A 23,578-nucleotide genomic window follows, 5' to 3' on the forward strand; every position below is an offset into this window, starting at 1 on the left:
GTATATACGTTTGTGTGTGTGCGCGCGCGCAGAGAGAGATCACAAACAAATGATATGACAGCAACCCTGACAGTCTGGAAAAGTGATTTGTGAAATGCATAGAGGAGAGATCTTTATAAACAATGACAATGAACTCCTCATGGTGCAGTACGTATAGCCTTGTAAATAAAAGCCAGGTAAGGAGCTGTTGTAGCGTAGTGGCATCTAAGAGGCTGAAAGAAAGCTCCCAGCTCCCCGATTTGAACTTTGCTTCAGCTAATTCACTAGGGCTGCAATCCTAAGCATGCTTACCCAAGAATAAACCCCATTGAAGGCAGAGGGATTTGCAATTTATGTAAAAAGGCAGAAAGACTTGGCTGTGGGTGGCTCAGCTCTGCATGCGCAATAAGGAGAACAATATACTCAACCACTTTACAAGGATACTCTAAGGATTATGACAAGATAATGAACATGGAGGTCTCTGAACATTAAACTGCTAGAAATAATATTATTATACAAGGAGGATGCTACTAGAATGTCTTCCCATCCTTACCGCTGGGAGAAAGTCCAACTTTTGGAAGGCTCTCCAGCTTGGTTGCCTGGACACAAGTGCTTACTCACCACAAGTGACCCAGAGAGTGGCCATTGACAAGCCTGGGTTACTCCACAGCCTATTAGAGCCTCAACTCAAAGAAAGGTTATGGCTGAGGTTTGTTTGAGGTGAACTTGTCAATCCATTTACTTTAAAGAGGGCATGGAGTTGGAACACCAGTTACCTTCAAGGCTGGGTCTACCACACTGAACAAGTTTTGCACTGCCATTAAAGGGGGATCTGGGGAAAATACCAAAGGGGCAGATCGGGGCTCCCCACAAGAACCAAAAGTTAAGCACATCCTTGACCCAGAAAAAACAAACCAAGGATTTTCCCATTAATGTAAGAACACTGCTGGCTCAGGCTAATGGCTCATCTAGTCCAGCATCCTGTTCTCCTACTGGCCAAGCATGTTGCTTCTGATGTTGGAGGTAGACTACAGTCATCCTAGCTAGTATCCTCTGTATCCTCCATTAATTTGTCTAAACCTCTCTGAAAGCCATCCAAGTTGGTAGCTATCTTTTCTCCTCCCCCATCGTTCTGCCCGGACACTGAGGTCCAGCTCCGAGGGCCTTCTGGCGGTTCCCTCACTGTGAGAGGCCAAGTTACAGGGAACCAGGCAGAGGGCCTTCTCGGTAGTGGTGCCCGCCCTGTGGAACGCCCTCCCATCAGATGTCAAAGTGATAAACATCTACTTGACATTCAGAAGACATCTGAAGGCAGCCCTGTTCAGGGAAGTTTTTAATATGTGACATTTTAGTGTATCTTTCATCTTTGTTGGAAGCCGCTCAGAGTGGCTGGGGAAACCCAGCCAGATGGGCGGGGTACAAATAATAAATTATTATTATTATTATTATTATTATTATTATTATTATTATTATTATCGTGGGAGCAAAATTTCAGAGTTCAACTAGGCGCTGTGTGAAGGAAGGTGTTCTTCTGTCTGCCCCAAATCTTCCAATATTCAACTTTATTGGATACTCACAGGCTGTACCATGAGAGATGGAGAAAAAAAATTCTGCATTTCCTTTGTCCACATCATGGCTTTTATATACCTCCGAGAAGCGCCCTAACACAACTAATCTGAGTTCTGATTAAAGTTGCTTTATGCAGGAAACAAATCCACACCCAACCACGGCCAGATTTACAGCACTGCTTAACATTTAATCTTTCCGGAAGGCACTTCTAAGTGATAATTTAAAAAGCCAAACAAAAAAGAACATGATATACACACAGCCACGTCAAGTTTAACAGGCAACCAAACACAGGTTATAGCCAAAAACGTGTGTGTGTGTGTGTGTGTGTGTGTGTTTCACACACTACTGTTCTGGAGTCACAAGCTTTCAGATCTAGGAAGCCTGGATCTGGCAAAGACTTCTCTCCAATACACTTAACAGTCTAGGATAATGTATGCCAAAGTCTCCCACCGTGAGCTGACAGAAGAGAAATCCTAAAAAACCCATGATGTATTAGCTACTTCTTGCTTCGTGGTTTTATGTTCCCATAAACCAGATTAGCGCTCGCATATGCAGAAATGTTTTTGATCCTTAGAACTGGAAACTTCCAAACAGCCCGCTTAACTCTGCAGAGGAAGGAACAAGTCAAAAGGAAAATTCTAAATATAGGAGCAAGGGAGTAATGAGAAACATGTGTAGCACGGTTAGCTCAGAACACCAGTATCTCCAACCCCCCTCCGAAAAGCACTGGCTTGCTCCGTTTCCTTCTTCTAGCTTCCCCCACCCAACCCCAATGGCAGAGCCAACACAGCACCCACTCTTTGGAGAACTCCAAACACAGAAATTAGGGAACAGGGGTGGCCAGGCGTGGCCAATGTGGAGCACTCCCTTGTGGACTCCAACTCCCATCAGTCCCACCCAGAATGGCCAATGGCCAGGCATGACCGAAGTTGGAGCCCAAAACATCTGGAGGATGCTACATTGGCCACCCCTGGATTTGAGTCTCAACATCAATGTTCTCAGGGCACGCAGGGTATTTTAAAATCATTGGCGCTGTGGGTTAAACCACAGTGCCTAGGACTTGCCGATCAGAAGGTTGGCGGTTTGAATCCCTGCGACGGGGTGAGCTCCGGTTGCTCGGTCCCTGCTTCTGCCAACCTAGCAGTTCGAAAGCACATCAAAGTGCAAGTAGATAAATAGGTACCGCTCCGGAGGGAAGGTAAACGGCGTTTCCGTGCCGCTGCTCTGGTTTGCCAGAAGTGGCCTAGTCATGTTTGACACATGACCCGGAAGCTGTACGCCGGCTCCCTTGGCCAATAAAGAGGGATGTGCGCCGCAACCCCAGAGTCGGCCACGACTGGACCTAATGTTCAGGGGTCCCTTTACCTTTACCTAGCATTCAATACTGAAATTAAGTCCTCTCTTTGCACCCAAACTTGGAGCTCCTGGACTCAGCAATCTCCTCCCAGGTTCCCTTCTCCCCACACAAATCGAAACACAATTTACCTAGGCAAGAGGCACTCTGCAACACAAACCTGAACATCATCCTGGTGGCTGTTGCTCCTAATCATTCTTGAGGTGCTTTTTTATTACTATTTGGGGAAAGGTCCTGCAATGGCCAGCTGCTGCCAATAATCCATCTACAAGGCCTATCTGCTGGTCCTGAATCCAATGACCATTGGAAAACTGGGAAAGGATTTCAAACAACGTGGCAAGATTTTTATTCTATTTGGCAGAGGAAAAGCGAGACTGCTTTCATTACCAACACTAAACCAGTCTCAATAGCAGCTGACAATATTTCTATAGACATCAGAAGATCTGGGCCTTCCGCAAGGAACTGTTTTGGTTCTGAGGTGAATGCAGATACCGTTTTTCTTAGCCATCTGAGCAAAAATATTTTGTGTTTTGTTATAGCTTGCTCTCTCACTCTCTCTTTAATGACAACAAAAGAAAGAAGGAAGAAGAGAGGAGCATATAGGCTCTTTTCATAAAGCTACTTTAATGAACTGGAAGCGTGCATTTGGAAACTGCAGCTGTTCCAAAGAGGGAAGAAATAAATCTCCTTAAACAGAAGAGGAAAGTGAAAGTGTCATGTCTCTGAACCTAATCCAGGCGCTAAGATGCAAGCCATCAATAGGCAAGTGAAGGCAAAAAAAAACCTTTAACTAAATAAGAGTCAGGGTGGTGTAATGGCTAGAATGTGGGACTAGGCCCCAGAAGGCCATGGTTCAAATCCATACTTCGCCATGAAGCTTACTGAGCGACCTTAAACCCAGGCACAGGCCCTCGGCCTAACCTACCTCACAGGGTTGCTGTGGAGATAAACGGGGAAGCATCATGATAACTTGTAGTAAATTTCTGAATTATGGATTAAGGACAAGTTCTTAATAATTGGACAATAATTGGAGTTAGTGATAATAATTGGACAATAATTGGAGTTAGTGATAATAATTGGACAATAATTGGAGTTAGTGATGAGGTGCAGAACGAAAAATAAAACATAAGGATCCACAAAAGGGGGGGGGTCAAAGGGGATATGATGTCTGTGTTTTGTTTCTTTTGTTGTTGTTATTGTTTGTTTGTAAAACTGAAAATCCAAAAATAGAATTAAAAGGGGGAGGGAGCACCATGTATGCCACCTTGAGCTCACTGGAATAAAGGTGGGATGCTAGTGTAATAAATAAACTGAGCAATACAAATATAGCAACACTCTTCTTCTACCGTTCATCAAAACAAGACAATAATAATTAAAAAACCCTGACACACAAGGGAAAAGGGACAGGGAGGTAAGAGGAAAATAAAAACGAAAACACCGACACCAGTTTCTAAGCAGTTGCTCCTATAATGTCCAGGTGGCACAGTTTGGGGAGGAGGGCAGAGGAGGTGCCTGAAGGAGCTGGGCCTTCAGCAAAGTGGATGAAACGAGCCTTCTGCTTGCTATCTGTCCCACTGAGGCATCCTGGTGGAATGGCTGCCCCCCAGATGACAGTGGAGGGGAGAGAAGGCCTGGCGGGGGCTGGCCTAGGAGTTCTGTTCCCTGCATAGCAAAGCCCCTCTGAAAACGAAGGGCGTTCAGAAATAAGCATGGGGATTCAGGCGGGTGGGGAGTCTGCTGTTCAAAGAAAAGCAGTAAAAACATTTTTTAAAAAATTCAACACTGGGGGCAGACGAGACCTTGGGTGTGCCTGAAGTAGCTCCTTGGATCCTGGCCCAAATATGCAAGACACTGTAAGCGATCGCTTGGAGAAGGCAAGCCAGGCCTAGCCCTGATTGGAGAGAGCAGCAAAGAGCTTGGCCGGAACCCAGAAAGTTAAGAAGATTTCTATGCTGAAGACACTGAGGCAGCCATCGCTGTGGACACCCATCAGGCAGCAGCTACCAACCCAGCGACTCCCCCCCCCGCCCTTCCTCCCCGCACGGTCCCTCACCGCTCATGCCTTTGGCTGCAGCATCAAGCGTTGCGCAACAAGCGCTGAAAGGCCGCGGCAGGGCCCAGTTTGTTCAAACCTCCATTAGGCTTTTGTCAGAAGCGTTTAAGATCTCCGCAGAAGCGACTGATCCGTTTCTACAACGTGGCTATCCAATTACCGGGAGAAGAGGCTGGGCTCACACGGCGAGCTTGGCAGCAATGGATAAAAAGGAGCTCTTTCCCCCTCCTCCCCGCAAGCAGATGATTCATAAGTTCCCTTTCTTTTTGCACAGGGGCCTCCGTATAAAAACATCTAGTTTAAGGGAAAGTGTGCCAATTTCTTTTTAGAACGTTACCAACGAAGGAGGTTTAGGAATGGAAGGAGGGACATAGGAGGCAGGAGAGAACCTGCAAAGGCAACACTACCTCAGCGGGATGGGAGCCTGAGAACAAGGCTGGCTCACGGGTTTTCGGCACCCTGGAAATTACCTGCCCAAACAAAGCCTGTGCCACTCAGTTCTGCACCAGTGAGAAATGCATTTCTAAAATAGGTTTTGAAAATGAAGATGTCAAAAAAAAAAAAAAGACTACCTCCATTCTTCTCTCCGCCCCCCCCCCCACTTTCCCCCTGAACCAGCTCCACCACCCCAATTCCAATTCGTAGCTGGAATGTTTGATTTGAGTGCTTGAAATTATTCCAAGCCAGTGGAGGGTAAATATGGTGTGGTGTTTACTGGCTCTTCTAAATGCATGAGCTCCCGCGTGACCAATCTCACACAGCACAGCCTAAAAGCTATATAAATCTTAACAGGAAATTTTGAATATATGACAGGGGAAAGGGAGGGAGACAAGGAAGAACTGGGTGGTGAATCAAAACAGAGATTCAGAAACCATCCAAGGCTGAGGAATGGCCTGGGTGGCAGGAGCTGCCTCGTCCTCGTGGTATGGACCCTGGGACGCGTTGGCCTCACAGATCTGATCTGATCTGATGGTGCGGTGCAGGGGGGACTGCTTCCAGGGAGGAACTGATCTTTGTCAAGGGAAAGACAGTCAGAGCCTGTATAACTGCATTATCAGAATTTGTGCTTCAGCCTGCTGTTCCCTCCCACTTCCTGTTCCTTTCCACTCGTACGTTGTGTCTTTTTAGCAGGAATCGTCTTAGGACTGATTTTTGTAAGTTGCCCCCAAAGCCTTTGCAGCTAAAGGGTGGGGCATGAATACCTCAAATCAGGAAATAATAAACAGTCCAAGAAGCCTTGAAGTCAAGCTAAGTGATCAGCATGTAGTCTGGCAGAAACACAAAACGCTGGACTCGTTCAAGAACTAAGGGTATTAGGGCTGGGCTGCTGCTGTCCATTCCAACTTTTTCTTTGGTTAACTAGTGCTTGTTTCCCTCTTCCCTCCCCATTCCTTTTTCTTTTTGTGCTCTCCCTTTTTAGATTGTAAGCCTGAGAAGTGGGACCTTGTTGTCTGGATTGTGTAAATGACCCTGGAGGCCTTTCCAATTGAAGAAGCTGGATATAAATGCCTTTAATGAACAAACAAACATGCATATATACATCTGACAGTGCTCTTGCTGCTGTTGACTTATGAATTATTTTATTAAATTGTACGCATTATATTTTAACTTGTTTTACTATACGTATCTCACCTTGGGCACATTTGTTTTTAAAAGGCACTACAGGAAAAGTGGCAAATTTTAATTTTGTAAGCTCCCTCTTCAAGAGTTATCCTAAAAGACAGGGTGAAATAAATAAAAACTCCACTTTCACGGCACCCTTTTTGGGGGCAAAAGGCAGGTGAGCCACATATTTTAAATAAAAATTACAGCACATTCCTAGTCAAGTCTGCTCAGAAGCAAGCCCCATCAAGGTCAATGGGTCTACTCCCAAATTAAGTGAGAACATGATTACAGCCTTAATATGGCTGTAATCTTCACCTTTAGAGATTTTGCTAGCGTCTCCAGCAAGCGTCAACGCTTAATGGAACAACCCTATCCATACTTACCAGCATAAGAAAATAAGAAGAGCCATGATGGATCAGGCTAGTGGCTCACCTAGCCCAGAGAACCCAGTTCTCAAAGTGACCAACCAGATGCACTAATGAGAAGTCTGATAGCAGGACCTGAACCCAACAGCAACTCTCCCCCCCCCCACCTGCGATTACCAGTAACTGGTATTCAGAGGCAGACTGCCTCCAACAGTGAAGGTCGAACAAAGCAGTCATCGCTAGTACTTATAAGAAAGCTGCACTTTGTTCACTCCCAGGCTAGAAGCATGCACAGGATTGCAACCTAATTCTTGGAGCGCTTCTCCGGCTTCTTTGAAACCTTCTATCCGACAGGATAATCATTAGCTTTACTAGCTCTCTATTACCCTTCTAACTAATTAAGAGCCTTTGGATGGATAAGGAAAATGATTAATATTTAGATCAGACGTGCCTACTACAGGAAGAGAAGCCTATTAACCAGAAAAGTGACACCTTCACAAACTTAAATTAAATAATAGCTCCCCCAATGCAGCTTCAGAGCCACCCATGGAATGGCAAGTCATTTAAATAACGTGAACTGAAAGGCAGGGCAGTGACGGATCGCGGGATCTCCTTCACCCGCTCTGTTATGGTCCGTAATGGAAAGCCCGCTCGTTTTTCAGACTAATTGAATGTGGTTCCATTGCTTGCATGGAGGAAAAGCAGGGAGAGGCAGAAGCAAGGAGATTTGCTTCATTAAAGTGGTTTTTTAAAAAATAAAATAAAATAAAAAACTCAATCACAGAGAACTTGCTTTTGGAAGAAATCTGTTTGATGCTAATGGGGGGAAAGATCAAAGACCGATGTCTATAACAAGAACAGGACCTGGAAATGAGGCAGAGGCTACAAGCCCAAGTGTTGTCCTTTTTAAAAAATACTAGGGGATTGGGTGGAAGAGGCAATTGGAGATTTCAAAAATAGATGCGAGGATACCACGCTTGTTTCGGAAACAGAAGCCTTCACCTCTGGAGAAGGGCATGCTGTGAAGCTGTAGAGGAGGTCCTGAAATTCCTCAGCAAGGAAAGCCACTTTCACTTTACATAATGATCCAAGGATTTCAGGACTAGTTAAAAACCAAGCCTCTCAGACATTAAAAATCGCAAGTTCTTAGCCAGAGAAAAGCCTTCTATTTCAAGAGAGAGATAATTATAATGGACTCTCATCCTTTCAAAGCCAGTTAAGGAGCCAGTTCTTTCTTCCTCTACAATGTCTAACTCCCTGTTTATCACGCACTCAGAATAGCCTATTACGAAAAGCACACCCACCCACTTCTCGAAGAATTTGTGTTGTGGGCTTGCATAGAATAGATAATCCTTTGCTCCCCACAACATTTCAAACAGGGACCAAAAGCAATACTGTGTATTATCCCCTGCCCCACAAGAGGCTACTTCTACAGAGATAAAGCATCCTCTGTTTTTGCAGAATTAAGCACTGGACTCATCTCTCTCTCTCTCTCTCTCTCTCTCTCTCTCTCTCTCCCAATTCCAGCTCTGGGAATGTGAGTGAGTGCCTATCCATCCACTCATCCTCCTCTACAAAGCACAGCTGGCGTGCTGCACTCAGGTAACATCTGAACCATCCATCTGCTCTTAATAGACTAACACAGCACCAACTAGACTCTTCTTCCACACCCACATTTGGGGAAGTTACAGTTCTTCGGCAGAATCATTTCCCCACAAGCCAGATTACCCCAGAAGACTTGACAGCCATGAAAGGAGCAGCAGTTGAGCTGCCCCAAAGCAGGCCCGTATGGCCATTTTCTGGCTATCACATGTGCTGTGGGGCTCAGTGCTACCATTTTAGGATTCGGAAAGGGGGAGGGAGATGCATGGCAAAGGTTCTAAAGGTTATTCTTGGGATATATTCCAGACCAGTCTTCAATCAAGCAGGTGCCCTCCAGATGTGTTGGACTCCCACTCCCATCAGCCCCAGTGCTGGTGGGTCAAACCATCAGGGAGGCACCAGGTTGTTCTAGATTCAAATGCAGATAAAGTTGTGGTGTGTTTTGGATTTTCTTTGGGTAGCAGAATTAGAAAGGGAATCTTCAGGGAGGTGCACCTGCCGCAGTCAAGCTTCATTTTGGGGTAGTTTTGTTACAGCAGGCTTTCTTGGGTTTACTTCTTTTTCTTTTTTAAAATCGAGATGCAACTTTTGCTGCTTGTAAACGCATGTGAATTTTAGATTATCTGGTTGCTACATTTTGTATTTTGCTTTGTAGGATGCCCTACGGAGTTATTTCTAGAAAGGGAACGAAAGCATTAGAAATACTAAATACTTAGGAAGAATTTCCTAAGAACGGTGATGTTGGGATGATCAGCTCCCCTGCGGAGCCCAGCTACTGCCACTAGGTGGCTAGCTTTAGAGAAGAGCCCACACACCATTATTTGCAAACCTTCTCTCAATTAAAAAGAAGAGAAAAGAAAAGCAAAACGAGGAAGGGAAAAATGCGGGAGTGAAAACTCAGACATCAACCAATCCATTTCTATCCCCGGCTCCCCGTCTTCTCAATACAGCACCTCATGACAGATTATTCTAATTCGGCTTTCCAGTTTTGGCACAACCACTGGCAGCCAGTCGCCGGTCATTGGCTTTGAGCATTGTGAAGCTGGCTGACATTAGCTCCCTCAAAACTAGATATTCACCCTCAAGGACTTCTCCTTATATAATCCGAGCTGTCAGTCTCTATACCCCTCACCAGCAGTGCTCTAGTGGACCTCGTTTATAAACGGGAAAATCTCATCCTCGTATAGATCAAACTGATTTAATGCCACTGCCACCGTGCGGATTCAAAGGCCACGTTCACATGAACAATTTCTTTAGTTTAAAAACCCCTTCGCAGATTTTCTCTTAAGCCCTCACTGAACATTATCCTCACCACAGGCCTCTTCGTAAGGCCTGTCCTCTGACACGTGGGGAACCCCACATTGTATAGCAGTCTCTCTCTCTCTCTCTCTCTCTCTCTCTCTCTCTGTGTGTGTGTGTGTGTGTGTGAGAGAGAGAGAGAGAGAGAGAGAACAAGCAACAGGAGAGCAGGACTGCTCACACTGGGTCTCTTACACACAGAGTGTGCATATGCTTCCATTTGACTGGAGGCACACAGGCTGTGTTTGCACATCATGGTACTCCACAGAGGAGTCTGAACAAGCCCAAGCACAGCCCTGGACTCGTGTACACCTTCCCTATGTCCAGGGCTTCAGCTAGAGTCTAGTGCTGCCTTTAAGGAACCTTGGTTTGATACAGTGGTACCTCGGGTTACATACGCTTCAGGTTACAGACTCCGCTAACCCAGAAATAGTGCTTCAGGTTAGGAACTTTGCTTCAGGATGAGAACAGAAATCGTGCTCCGGCGGCGTGGCAGCAGCAGGAGGCCCCATTAGCTAAAGTGGTGCTTCAGGTTAAGAACAGTTTCAGGTTAAGTACAGACCTCCGGAACGAATTAAGTACTTAACCCGAGGTACCACTGTATTCTGTTTGAAACCTTGGTTTAAAACCCACCTGGATCAGTGGCTATGATTGCTGGCTTACTAAGATAGCCAGAGTTTGTTTTAGACCGAGATCCCTGGTCTGAACTGTGACATTAAGGCAAGGTTCCATAAAAGTGGGACCAAGCCCTCCTTACATGTGTGGGGCAGTGGTGGGGAATGCCCGTGTCTAGGGCTTTGCTTATGCTTGGCTAGGCTCTTCTATGTGGTGCTAAACCATAGTTTAGTGTTACATGCAAACTGGGCCACAGAGTGTGCCCTGGGAATCCAATCCAGGGTAGTGGGATCTGCTGCTTTCAAGGGAGTGCCTGCTTTTTGCTTCTATTTAGGCTTAGCTGGAATACTGGTACATCAAACAAAAACTAACAAGTGTCCAAGTTTCCAGCACTTGTGAAAAGAAAAAAAAGAAAGGAAATCCCAGCGTAGCGCCACACCAGAAAATACTTGTCTTCTCTCCACTTGGAGAAGAGTGAGGCACTGGGTTTAAGAACATAAGAAGTGCCTGCTGGAAAGGCTAAAGGCCCATCAAGTCCAGTATCCCATTCTCGCAGTGGCCAACCAAATACCAGAGGGGAATCCTCAAACAGGATCTGAACACAACAGCACTCTCCCCTCTTGCAGTATTCAGTATTCAGAAGCTTTCTTGCAGGCAGAGCACTCCCATCACAGTCAGTGGCCATCAATAGCCTTCATGAATTTATCTAATCCAGGCATAGGCAAACTTGGCTCTCTAGATGTTTTGGGACTACAGTTCCCATCATCCTGGACCACTGGTCCTGTTAGCTAGGGATGATGGGAGTTGTAGTCCCAAATCATATTGAGGGCTGATTTTGCCTATGCCTGGTCTAATCCAACAGGGTGGGAGTGTTTGGGAGCAAGCCTTAAGCCTGCACCCTCACCTATGTGCAGAGAGGAGGTGATGAATATGCAATGAGACCCAATGTGCTTTCAGCTGAATGCAAACTATCCTTGAGCCTCTGCGGAGGAATCCTTCCCACCCCAACATGCTTATGTCACTTGAGTGTTGAGCCCAACTCTGTCCCACTGTTTGCTACACCAAGCTGAAGCACGGAGGTAAGGTAAGGAATGCCCCCCCCTGACCATCGCTACTCAAGGGGACTCACATGACTACCCTGTGGCATTTTTCTAGGCGGACTGCAGTAAATCACAAACCCCAGCCACATATTTTTTTGAGTCCCTTTCTTTGGGCTCTCTTGGCCGCATATCATTTGTGAAGAGGAAGGCAAAAGAAAGGGTAGAGACGGAACCTGCCAGTGGATGAGAGGGAGAGAGACATAGAGAGAGAGAGATTTCAGGTTTTACAGCGTCTTCCAAGCAATGGGTCTTTGTTTAAGTTACAAAGCTGTGCCGTTAAATGTTTCTATACACAGAAGGAACAAGATGTGCATTTTACAAACACACACACACACAGAGCGAGAGAGCGCACCAGCTAAAATGACTCGAGTTCTGTTGCTAAGGAACTACAAAGGATAATGGTATTGGCCCTCTTTTGTTTATGAAATAAATTGCTTTGGGAGAGAACAAACGCAGCCCTTTGAGCCACCTCGTGTCTTGTTCTCCTTTTTTAAATGAACACTGGAAAATGACTGCGAACAGCTGAGAGCGTAAGCAATCACCATTTTTTCTTAAAGGAAGAAAAGGCACCCTTGAAAATGAGATGAAATATGCAGTTTCAACAGCCAAAGTCTATAGCATTTATTAATCTTTTGAACAGTCGATTTCTTCCTTCCTACCCTCCCTCACCACCCCCAGCAAGAATGAAAAATGTCCCCCACCTTTTTTTTCTGCATGAAGCAAAGGACATGTGAGACTAGAATATTTTCTGAAAATCCTCCTTGATTAAGGATGTCTGTGCCAACTTAAAAAAAAATGCTGTTGCCATTACAAATTTGTTGGGTATTTAGCTTCTGGTCTCCAATATATATAAAAAAGCAAGACCTTTTAACAAGGGCAACTCACCAGTGTAAATATTTGTGAGACGCGGGTGGGAAGGGGTGAAGACTGTCAATATGGCAAGGGTGTAATATCTAAAAATATTCCACGAGGCACAGAAACATCGGATCAAGCATATGGCAGGTTAAAGCAAGCAAAGATATAAAGGAAGCTAGGAGAAAGCGAACAATTATTGGCAGCAGTTCAGGAACCAACATGAATGAGCAGAAGGCACCAGAGTCGCCCTGTTTGGAAGTCAAGGCCCTGGGTGGATTCAACAGGAACATCGGAAGCTGCCGTATACTGAGTCAGACCCATGGGTCCATCTAGCTCAGCATTGTCTACACACTCACTGGAAGCAGCTCTCCTGGGTTTTCAGACATTTGTAGGGAATTTATCAATTAGTGTGGCAGAACTCCCACTTTGGAACTCCCTGCCTATTTACATGTGGCAATGAATCCTTCACTGTAGTCATTCTGACACAGACTTAAAATGCTTTTGTTTAGGCAAGCCTCTCCAGATACATCAGAAGTTCAGTGTGTATTATTTATTTTTAGCTCCTGTTTGTTGCAATCATCATGTTAGTATTTTTAATACCTGTTTTTAACTGTTTATCAGTAATGTTAATGTTATGTTTCATATCTTTGCAAACCACTTAGAGGTTTTCTTCGTCTTCTTTCTATTCAAGCAGGATATAAATTTTGTTTAAAAAAACAGATAAAATAAAATAAGAGGGAACATTCTCAGGCTCAACAGGAAAGGCTGGTGATTGAACCTGAGACCTTCTGCTTGCAAAGCAGATGCTATTCCACTAAGCTACAGCCCTGTGCAAGGAAAAGTGCCTTCTTGGTGGTGGCCCCACAAATTATACAACTCCCGATTTATTTGTGCATCGGCTCTTAATAAACTTAAGTTGGACAAAACCCATTACTGTAATAATAATCCTGCTAACAGAGATCCTTTCGCTGTGGGCTCAGGAATTTGTGCATACAAATCATGTGTTCATCTAATGCTAGATTTCTTCTTGTTATGCCCACTTTATAATTGCACACTCTGGCACCACCATGCTCTGTTGAACTGGTTCATCCTCACAACCCACGCCCCCAGCCCATTGTCATGCTGTTAAAAGGGGATGTTTTTCCATTATGCATTACGCCTCTGGGTACCAGTTGCTGGCAGTCACAGGTAGGAAGTGCTACTGGGCTCAAGCTTGGCTACTGGACTTCCCACAGGCGTCTGGTTGAGCCGCTGTGAGAACAGGCTGCTGGCCTATAAGGGTCATTGACCTGATCCAGAAGCCAGGCCTGTCTTATATTCTGTTAACTGCACTTTAAATTCATGGTCTTTTTGCCCCAGTAAGCAGCTCTGCCCTTTTAGGCACTCTACGATGTCTGGTTTCAAATGAACCAAGGATGAAAAGATGTTTTGTTCCTCTCCTTGAGAACAGATATACCAGGAAGCATTTTGAGATGATGAAAGCCACGCAACTAATGTCTTGTCCGGGCAATCTCAGTTCATTGCATTACAAACATCTGCAAGTGCATTGGGGAAAATTTAGTTTGCCGTATCTTGCTATTTTTTGGAGGGGGCGGGCAAGAAGGGGGATTTTAATTCGTATTTGTAACAAATGGAGCTTTGAACGTGAAGCCAGGTGTTGAATGGTGCTTAAAAATTTATGAACTTGTAAATCCATGAACATGGCCAATTAAGGTTTATCGCTATCAAGGATTAACCACCCTTGGATATAAAGTTAAGAGGTTATTTGAATCGGGGTTGTTTACTTCCAACCATGCAACATCCCCCACCCCCAAACAAAGCTACCTAAAATATTTAAAAGGTGGTATACTTCAAGATGAAAGTTACAGTTAAGGTTACAGTGTGAGATTTCCAGAGAGACAAATCTAGGATTGTGCATCACTCAGTATCCTATTTTTCCCTATAAGGTATCTAACATTGGGAAACTTTAAAATTCAGCTACAATGGACACCAGGTAGCAGAGAATTTGAATGCTAGGATATGTAGGATATGTCTGCACTTGAAAGAGCTTGTCTGAAACCATGGACAGCTGCTGCCAGTCAGTGAAGGCAATACGAAGCTTGATTGACCAGGAGTCTGACTCTATATGGCAGCTTCCTATGCATCCAGAACTCTTATTCCAAATTTGCTTTGCCTTTGGTTAAAAAATAAATAAATCTGCAGGGTGTCTGGTTGTCTACCCCTACAGTAAGAAAATATCCCCCTGCCTTCCACTTTTTAGAGTATTGAGTTTTAGTAAATGTGTAGATTTATGAGGTGCCCCTTCTATCAATTATTCCAGAATCTGAAGCTAACAGCATGGACACATGTACTTGATGGCTTTTATTTCTATCTATATACTGACGTAGCTAAAGAATACAAGCATTAATATACTGATTCCTATTCATGATGTAATGATAAAGACCAAATCCTTTAAAAGTGTATTTCAGGGTGTTTTGGGAGTGAAGGATAATGCTTTCTCCCCTCTTCCCAACTGGTTGTCTGTATCACACACACAAACCCAAACTCCAGCGCAAGCCAGTTCCCCTTGATTTTTGCAAAGGCGACCCGGGTCCTGGGTCGTAAAGTGAATTCAATTAGCAAGCCTGCTGTTCTTCATAATCAACATCAGGATGCTAATTAAGGCCCCAGCGTCATGCTGCACAAACATCCCCGCGCATTACGGGGCTCCACGGCAGCCGGGAACTCTGCCTTCAGCTAGCATGCATAAACAAACAGAATTAATAACTATCCGAGTGTGGACGGGTGACTTAATCGGTTTCGATTAGATGCAGCTCAGCCTGGAGCCTCTATTATTTAAATATATTCACAGTGTTTAATTAAAAAGCCTAACAAACTGGGGGTGGGCTACTCGTCCTTATCTATATTTCTCCTGCTTTTGTTATCCTTTCTACGGATTCAACGTGTGTGCAGAGGTGCACATGCTTCAGATAAAAGAAGCCTGGGCCCTCCATGCCGAGGCAAGCAGGGAAGCCCCTTCAACGATGCTCTGCAAGTTCAAAAACTGTCATCGCAGGGACGTGGAACCTGTGACCCTTTGGACAACATTGGGAACCCTGGCTCCCATCAACCCCAGCCAGCATTGCCAATGGTCAAAGATAATGGGAACATCTGGGAGGTTACAGGGTCCCTTTCCCTGTACTAGCTGGATCATCATCAACAACAACAACATCATTATTTTACTTAGATACCATTTAACGCCAAAATAAGCATTCCATTTTGGCATTCAGTGTTAATTTTTCAACAGATAAAAGGCTTTTGCTCGTCTCGTGGCTGGGAAGATAGTGTGGGAAATATGTGGGCAGTGTCTGGTGTCATCTTGGAAGGCAGAGGCAGGCTCAGCTGGCGGCTAGGGGAGGGGTTCAAGGGAGGTAATGGTTCTATGTGGGCTCCCCACCCCCCACCCCAAGGCATCTGGTCGTCCACTGTGAGAACAGGAGGCAGGAGTGGATGATCCACTGGCCTGATCCACCAGGGTTTTCCTTATGTTCTTATGCATTTACCCAAAAGCAGCAAAAGCAAAACAGTGCAAGAGGAATTGAAACTAGGTAACTTGGATGAGTCTTGCTAATGCACTTGTAGTAGAATCAGATGGTTGGTCCTCAGTTGCCCTCCCAGACAGAGTATGAAAATTGAGATGAGGCCTTTTCAGATTTCCCTTTGGAAATTTCTCTCTCTCTCTCTCTCTCTCTCTCTCTCTCTCTCTCACACACACACACACACACACACACACACTTACACTTGCTGTGTTAGCAATTTTTCACAAATCCATTTTGGATTTGGTTCTTATCTGCTGCTGGTTTTAAACAAACTGCCATTGTGACAGTTGTCATTATTTTTGTAAGCCACTATGTGGTGGTCCCAATCTTGCTGTCAAGCTGATCAGAGAGACCACCCAGGCCTAGTATGTCCATAGCATCCTAAAAGCTGCATGAGGTTATTTCAAACCTAGGATGAGTCAAATAGTGATGCTGTTTGGACCTGGATTATTCTCTGAGTCCCTTAAGAAATCCATAGCCTACACAGCACTGGGGGTGGGGGGCGTGAGCGAACTTCATGACACCCCTGCAGGGTCCCTCTTTCTCTTTACAGAGTTGGTCTGGTCCGGAGCGAACAATCAGGGGTCTAAATAAATAAATAAGATCATGAAGTTCCTAGGGTGGAGCTTTAAGAACTCCTTACAAATAAGAGAACAGCTTGAGGTCTGGCTTTTGCCGACAGTGAAGGCCTGCCAAATGGAGCTGGGAAGCTGGGGAGGGGGAAAGATGAGATGATAAGCGGAGACTGACAGCAGCAATGCCAAGCTAATGATCGCCATTCTGCGCGCCCACAGCGCTCACTTTTTAGGGAGTGAGGTTTCATTCTTCATTAAGAGCGCTTTGCCTTCCTTTCTGATTTGTAAGGCTCCATTCTCTGTCTTTTAAGGCTGGCTGTTGATCAAAGCCGGGAGCTGAAATATCAGCGGCGCTTTCAGCATATAAAAGCAACTTGCAGGGGGCAAGGGAAGAGGAAGGAAGGAGGGAGGGAGGGAAGGAGGGAAAAGAGTCTTCAGAAACAGGATGGCAGAGTAAGCACGGCGTGAATTTCTGTGCGGAAAGCATCTTTTTTCATCGTGAGGGTCTCATTCCCTTCTGGGCAACCTCTTGAATGTCACTTGCCTATAAGCCACCCTGGGAAACTTTTTTGGGGGGGCTGAAGAGTGTGGCAAAAATGCTTTAGAAAAAGATTAACAGGTAGGGCTTAACCCCTAGGCATGTGGGAGTTAGGTAGAGCAACACTCTCTTATCTACATCCTGGTCACGCTACGCAAAGGTCAGCTTCCAACTGAGAATAGGAAGTGTCACTCTAGCCTTTCCTTAGCTCTGTAATGGCAGCAAAAAGAGCAGGAGATGCTTCAATAAGCCAGGGAGTCAGTTGGCCTGCACTACAATTTGCTTAAGCAACACTGTTACTGCACCGCCCTCTCTTCCAGATCTTCTCTTGAATGCTCCCTGCTTTCAGATACTCCCAGATACTCAGTGGCCCTTACACCATAAAACAGCCCACTGTTTGTCTACCTTAATCCAGCCCACCTCCTTGGCAAGAATGCATGGGCCTAGCTGATTGAGAATTCTCCATAAGCAGGAGGTCTGGAAGCAGCCGGGTGATGCAGAACTCCTGCCCTGCCCGAAGCGCGCTAAGAAAAAGTGCCACCCATTCGGGACTTAGACAAGACCCATTCGCTGACACAGCCCCTTAGTTACACTGCAGCAGCCCATTGCCACAGTTAAGCTGTCTTCATAGGTAAGTAAAAGAGATTCTGACGCTCGGAGCTTGCGCCCTTTTATTCCTGAGCTTTTCGCAACCCCAGAAGAGAAGGAAAAGGAGGAAGGAAACGGGCTCACAGTAGCCATTTTTATTGGCCTAGCTCCCAACCTCAGAATGCCAAGACTTTGGCTGGCACAAGTTTCTCCCTTTGTTCTGGGGCTGCCCTATAAAGCTTCCAGGCCCTAGATGTGCTGTCTGGAACCTCAAAGCAGCAGCTCTTCACCCTGCTCTTTGGACTATAATGGGGAGCACATTCAGGCTGCTGCCTTTACTACTACCACCACCCCCTGCCTAATTTGTGCTCCATTAAAGCCACATTCCCTGCAGCTGCCCATTAAGCTGCAAATACTCTGGACAGGGGCTACAATGCCACCATGCAACGTATGGGGCTAGCACGCGGCTGGTGCCGAGTTCAAACAACAGAGGAATGGCACCAGGAAGCTGCCTGCCTGCTTGCTTTATCTTGATTGACAAAGCCCTCAGAATCTCTGCCGAAGCCACCCGAGGGGGAAAAAAACAACAACAAGCACATCTGACACTGAAGCAGCTAAGAAGCTCGTTTTCCTGGCAGCCGGGTTGGGACAACCCAGGCGAGACAGGCCAGGAGGTGGCCCAAGGCAAATCCACAGAACTCTCTTGCGCCCGAGGGCTTTGCCGCTGAAAAGCCGACACAGGGAAGGAAAGAACCCAACTCCGCTTATTCTACGGCTGCGGCATTAAGGAAGAAAGAATACATTCCCCGCACCGCTTTGGCTAATTAGGTACTGGCTGCTAACAGACTGATGCAGCAGCTGCTGATCTGTGGGGTGCGGGAAACCTCTGCCTCTTCCTACAACCCCCCAAACCGATGAGATGGTAAGGAAAAGATTGGAAGAGGTTAAGCAGAACAGGAGCGGCAGCAGGTCCCCTCACCACTTCGTCTTCCGTCCAGCACTTCTCAATGAGTTTGGGCACAGGCTTCTTCACCAGGCGCTGGAGGGCTTTGCCGGCATCGTAGTTGCTTTCATGTAGCTAAAAGGACAGAGAAAGAGAGAGAAAATGTAAACCAGATCAGCTACATAACCCAAGAGAAAAGGCAGCTGGAGTCAGAAGAAAAAGATGCTCTCCACTTCTTCATTTTAGGGAACCTCCCCCCCCAAAAAAAGATCCACAGACAAAGCAGATATTTAGGGTGGGTGGGTGTGCACACCACTCACCCACTTATTCCACTGGAAACAAAAATATGCCAAAACCAACAGACTTTTAAAAAGAAACCAGTTCCTGCACAGCCCTCCCTGGTTCATATTTAGCTAGATGGATGGAAAAAATTACCGTTCCAGAGGTTAGTATTTGCTTGAGGAACTGAGGAAAGGAATTCTGTGTGTGTTTGAAATTCACACCAAGCCCTCCACAGGTGCTGGTTGTTCCGTATATTGGGGAGGCGGGGGAGGTGTCTGGAAGCCTGTGTGCCATTGGGTTGAATCAGATATTAGTCCTACTCAGTGCAGGGCCACTGAAATTACCAGGCATGGCTAACAACTCCATTAATCTGAGTGGGTGTGAGTATGACTTTATTGGCTACAACCCATAATATTTCGGGAGCGGGGCAGGGTGGGGGTGGGAGAAGCTTGTTCATATGGCAATTGCAGTTTTCGTATTAGGTTCCCACAGGATTTGCAAGGGCTCTACCTTGAAGATTTTCCATAACTGACACCAGGAATTTGGGAAGAAAAACAAGGCAGGATTAAAGCCCATCATGTCCACCATCTGGTGCCTGTAGTGCTCATTTAAAAATGTGGCAGGCCCTGCAAAACAGCGCACTGGGCCTAAATTTGTTGGAAGACTCAGGATGGATAAAAGACAGGACTTCATCACGGCGTGCATAAACTATGGAACACGTTCCCACAGGAGGCAAGGATGGCCACCAAGACGAGCACCCTAGTGTGCACTGAATTCAAAAGAAGTCAGCTGATACCATTAACTCTCTGGAACCCCCGACACTAGGAGATCCCTTGTTCAAATTTGCAGTTCCCAAGCAGATCTCACCCACTGCTCCCAAGCAGCCGAAATCATGCCTAGGACCCCCAGGGCAGAGGAAACAGCATGTCCAAGTGGAAGCCCAAGGCTGGAGCCATACGGCATGTGAGGTTGACTACCCCTCAGCTCTACTGGTGCGTTCAGGAAGACGTGGGGCAGCAGAGCCAGCTATAAAGCTGCTCACTTGCCAAAGCAGCACCTTCTCCTCTTGTGCTCCCTGGGACTTTTTGCTAGAAAGCTCCCCTACTGTCCAGAGCAGGGGTAGGCAACCTAAGGCCCGTGGGCCGGATGCTGCCCAATCGCCTTCTAAATCTGGCCCACGGACAGTCTGGGAATCAGTGTGTTTTTACATGAGTGGAATGTGTGCTTTTATCTAAATTGCATCTCTGGGTTATATGTGGGGCATAGGAATTTGTTCATTTGTTGTTGTTGTTGTTTAGTCGTGTCCGACTCTTCGTGACCCCATGGACCAGAGCACGCCAGGCACTCCTGTCTTCCACTGCCTCCCGCAGTTTGGTCAGACTCATGTTTGTAGCTTCGAGAACATTAGAAGTGACCAAGTGATGATGTGATGATGTGATTCAGCCTTTGTCAAGTTTTTGTGCCCTCCAGATGTTTTGGGCTTCAGCTCATGGCCAGCCCAGCTAACCCAATTTCGTGGCAGGCTATTCTTCCTGGGAGTCTTCTCTTCTCATGAGGTGGCCAAAGTATTGGAGCCTCAGCTTCACGATCTGTCCTTCCAGTGAACACTCAGGGCTCATTCGTTCATTCCCCCCCCCAAAAAAAATAGTCCAGCCCACCACATGGTCTGTGGGACAGTGGACCAGCCCACGGCTGAAAAAGGTTGCTGACCCCTTGTCCAGAGCATCTGCCTGCCTCGCTAGACAGCTCCTTTACCTCCCTGTCAAAGCAGGATTTTGAGCCACCTAGTGAGGGTGGGCGGGGAGGAATGGGGGCACACCAGGCAAGTCCACCCGGTGCCACAAAGGGCTCGCAGGAAACGGGTCACCGTGGGCAACTCCCTTCAAAAACACTGCAACCCCTGCAAGCAACAAGCCTTGAGCTTAAACAAGGCACTGGTGCCACAGAAGACCCTTTAACGCTGTATCACGCTGCTAAGAGTCAGGGAGAAACAGAGCCCAGCGAGAACTGCTTAGGTGAACCTTCTGCCTCTCAAAAGGATTGCCGCAGGTTTTGTCAGTAAATAGAAGCTTTTGTTTGTAAACCTGCTGTTGCTGCCGCTGCCACCACCATCAGCGTCCATGTCCGGCCCATGACTATACTGGCAAGAGAACGGAACAATGATTTCTTCCCCTTTTTCCTAGACCACAAGCCGGGATATACAGCTAAGATAACAGATCCTGCTGAGCCTGAATTCTGACAGGCAAAGGAAGCTGGCATGTCTCAAAATGCTTTTAATGCTCAGTACATGCGCCTGGGCGCCTGCCTCAGGTGCACTCTTTTTTCAGGCTTCCACTCTCCAACCTGTAGTATTACCATGTCCAAAAGCCAGAAAAGACTCCTGCTTGTATTTCTATTTATCAAACATGACCAATGTGCCGATTTATATGAAGAAAAGTAAGGAGGCCCCGTTTATCAGTTCCTGTTGTCCTTGACCAATGGCTGTGCTAGCTGATGGGAGATGGAGTTCAGAAACACCTGGAGGGCCACGCCTGCCTTAAATGAAACCCACAAACACCACGCCCATCCAGCTGTTCCCAGTTTTGGCTGTGGGTGCCCTAGTAGCCTTCAAAAGACAGTAGTCCTGACAAAACATATGGGTGCCTGCACCCTCTGCCTGCCAGGAAGCTTAAAACTGAATCAAGGCTCATTGGTTGCCTAGCTGAGCTCTGTGGCATACAAGTATAAGTCAAAGAAAGGCACTTCTGGCCACTGCTGATGTGGACACTTTCCACACACTTGGGCCACTGGATGATACAAACGGCTTACAGGTGCCACAAGACCCTACCCCACCATAAAAAAGTTGCCACCACCCATCTAATGTGAGAGAGTTTGGTCAGCCTCCAGATGGGTGGTTGGGGGTGCTGTGCACAGTAGCCATAAGCAACTCCAGACTGTCCCGCCTTACATCTGTGATTAGGCTGAAGAACCTATGAGGCAGAAGAAATGAATCCCAGTCAGGTCTATTTTGAGGAGGAGGAGGAGGAGAAAGAAAACTAAGCCTTGTCTGAAAGCAGGATTTTTCGCTTGGCAAGGTACTCCAGTCCCTGCCTCCCTATTCATGACTCATGGAAGGAATCTATTTTTGCCCGGAGGAACGGAACAAATTAATTTCCTTCCTTTCCTTTTACTGAACAAGCTTAACAAACTGGAAGGAGAACAGGGGCCGAAGGAGGCCAAGAACAATGGGCGGATGGCCGACTGCTCCAGGCTGGAGAAGCTGGAGGATGCTTTGGGACAGGCTTTCCCAACCTGGTGCCCTCCATATACTTTGGACTACGATTCAGCACACACTGGGCTGGGGCTGATAGGAATTGTAGCCCAAAAGATATGGAGGGCACCAGGTTGGGAAAGGCTGGTTCCGAGGCGTTTGTGGGACTCATACGATCAGGCCCCACACTGTGAGTCTGGAGCCAGTTTTACATGTTTTCAGTTGCTCTCCAGCTGTTCAGTATAGGTGCGCAGTGTGGATCCACCCACTTGGAACTCATGATCCTGAGCATGTCCACAGCATGCTGGTGTACACATACACACCCAGGCCTGCCATAGTCCTGCCAACACGCACATCTTTAGTGCTGTTACAATCCCACACCTACACATGATCAAGCATGTCAAGAACAGCTCAAATGTATGAGAGTGGCATTGATCTTGCTCGCCCTTGATCAAGGTCAGACGATTGGGGTCCATGTAGCTGATACTGATGAGCAGCGGCTTTCCAGGGTTTTCAGACATTTTTTTTCTAATACAGAATAAGATATTTGTAGCTTTTATGTTTAGCAACTTCTCTGCAGAGATCAGCATTCCTGAACTTCTCCCAGCTCTGAAAACAGCCATCCGTGTATCGAGATGTTTAGCTGGTGGTATATCCCAACGTTGAAAACCAGCTCCGTCCTTATTTCAGACATTGTGATATATCAGTATATTGCGATGTTTGGCTGGTGATATATCGCAATGTTGAAAACTAGGTATCGGCCAACCCTAGTTCTCTCTCTGGTTCTAGTGCCTAAAGCCTTAATTAAGGAGCCACATTAGTACACACTGCAGCAGTTGTAGGGAAATTGTGGTCCTCTAGATGTTGCTGAACTACAACTCCTGTCTGCCCTGGCCATTGGCCATTCTTCCTAGGGCTGGTAAGAGCATAAGCTCAGCATCTGTTGCTCTACAAAATAAATTAATCAAGAATCCCATTTCTTATGACAAAAGAGCTCTCTCAAAGGCATTAAATAGAAAACTAATTTACATGGAAGCGAAGTACAACTGGCTAAACGAAGTCCTTTATCCATGCACTGCTTATGAACGGAATCCTCAGACAGGGTGGTATTCAACTTTTACTCAGAGTAGACCTACTAAAATCAATGGACCTGCCTTAGCCTCATTCACTGCTGTGGGTCTACACTGAGTACCACCCACCAAATGGGAGTGGGTAGGCCATACATACACACAAGATGCAAGCCATTTATATAGTCGTCCCCCCCAACACAAAGGGATGTTACATAGAGACAACACATGTAGAAACAAAATGTAAAAAGTAAGATAAAAGAATGAGAATGGATAAATTTATATCCAGCAATTTGAATAATTCCAAATATTCATTGATGCCGAATATATATTTATTGGAATTTCACAGACCACCAGCCAT

General features: G+C 46.1%; 1 protein-coding gene across 13 annotated transcripts in view; it reads right to left on the bottom strand.

The window, feature by feature from the left end:
• The window catches only part of RERE (arginine-glutamic acid dipeptide repeats), a 345,593-nt gene that overhangs the window by 89,547 nt on the left and 232,468 nt on the right, over positions 1 to 23,578 (bottom strand). For all 13 annotated transcript variants that reach the window (XM_053400835.1, XM_053400844.1, XM_053400843.1 and 10 more), the window contains one exon: positions 18,655 to 18,753. In XM_053400835.1, the coding sequence (XP_053256810.1) occupies positions 18,655 to 18,753 (99 nt within the window). The remainder of the gene's footprint in view (positions 1 to 18,654; positions 18,754 to 23,578) is intronic.

Source organism: Podarcis raffonei, chromosome 8 (assembly GCF_027172205.1).
Source record: "Podarcis raffonei isolate rPodRaf1 chromosome 8, rPodRaf1.pri, whole genome shotgun sequence".
In the NCBI taxonomy this organism is placed as follows: domain Eukaryota; kingdom Metazoa; phylum Chordata; class Lepidosauria; order Squamata; family Lacertidae; genus Podarcis; species Podarcis raffonei.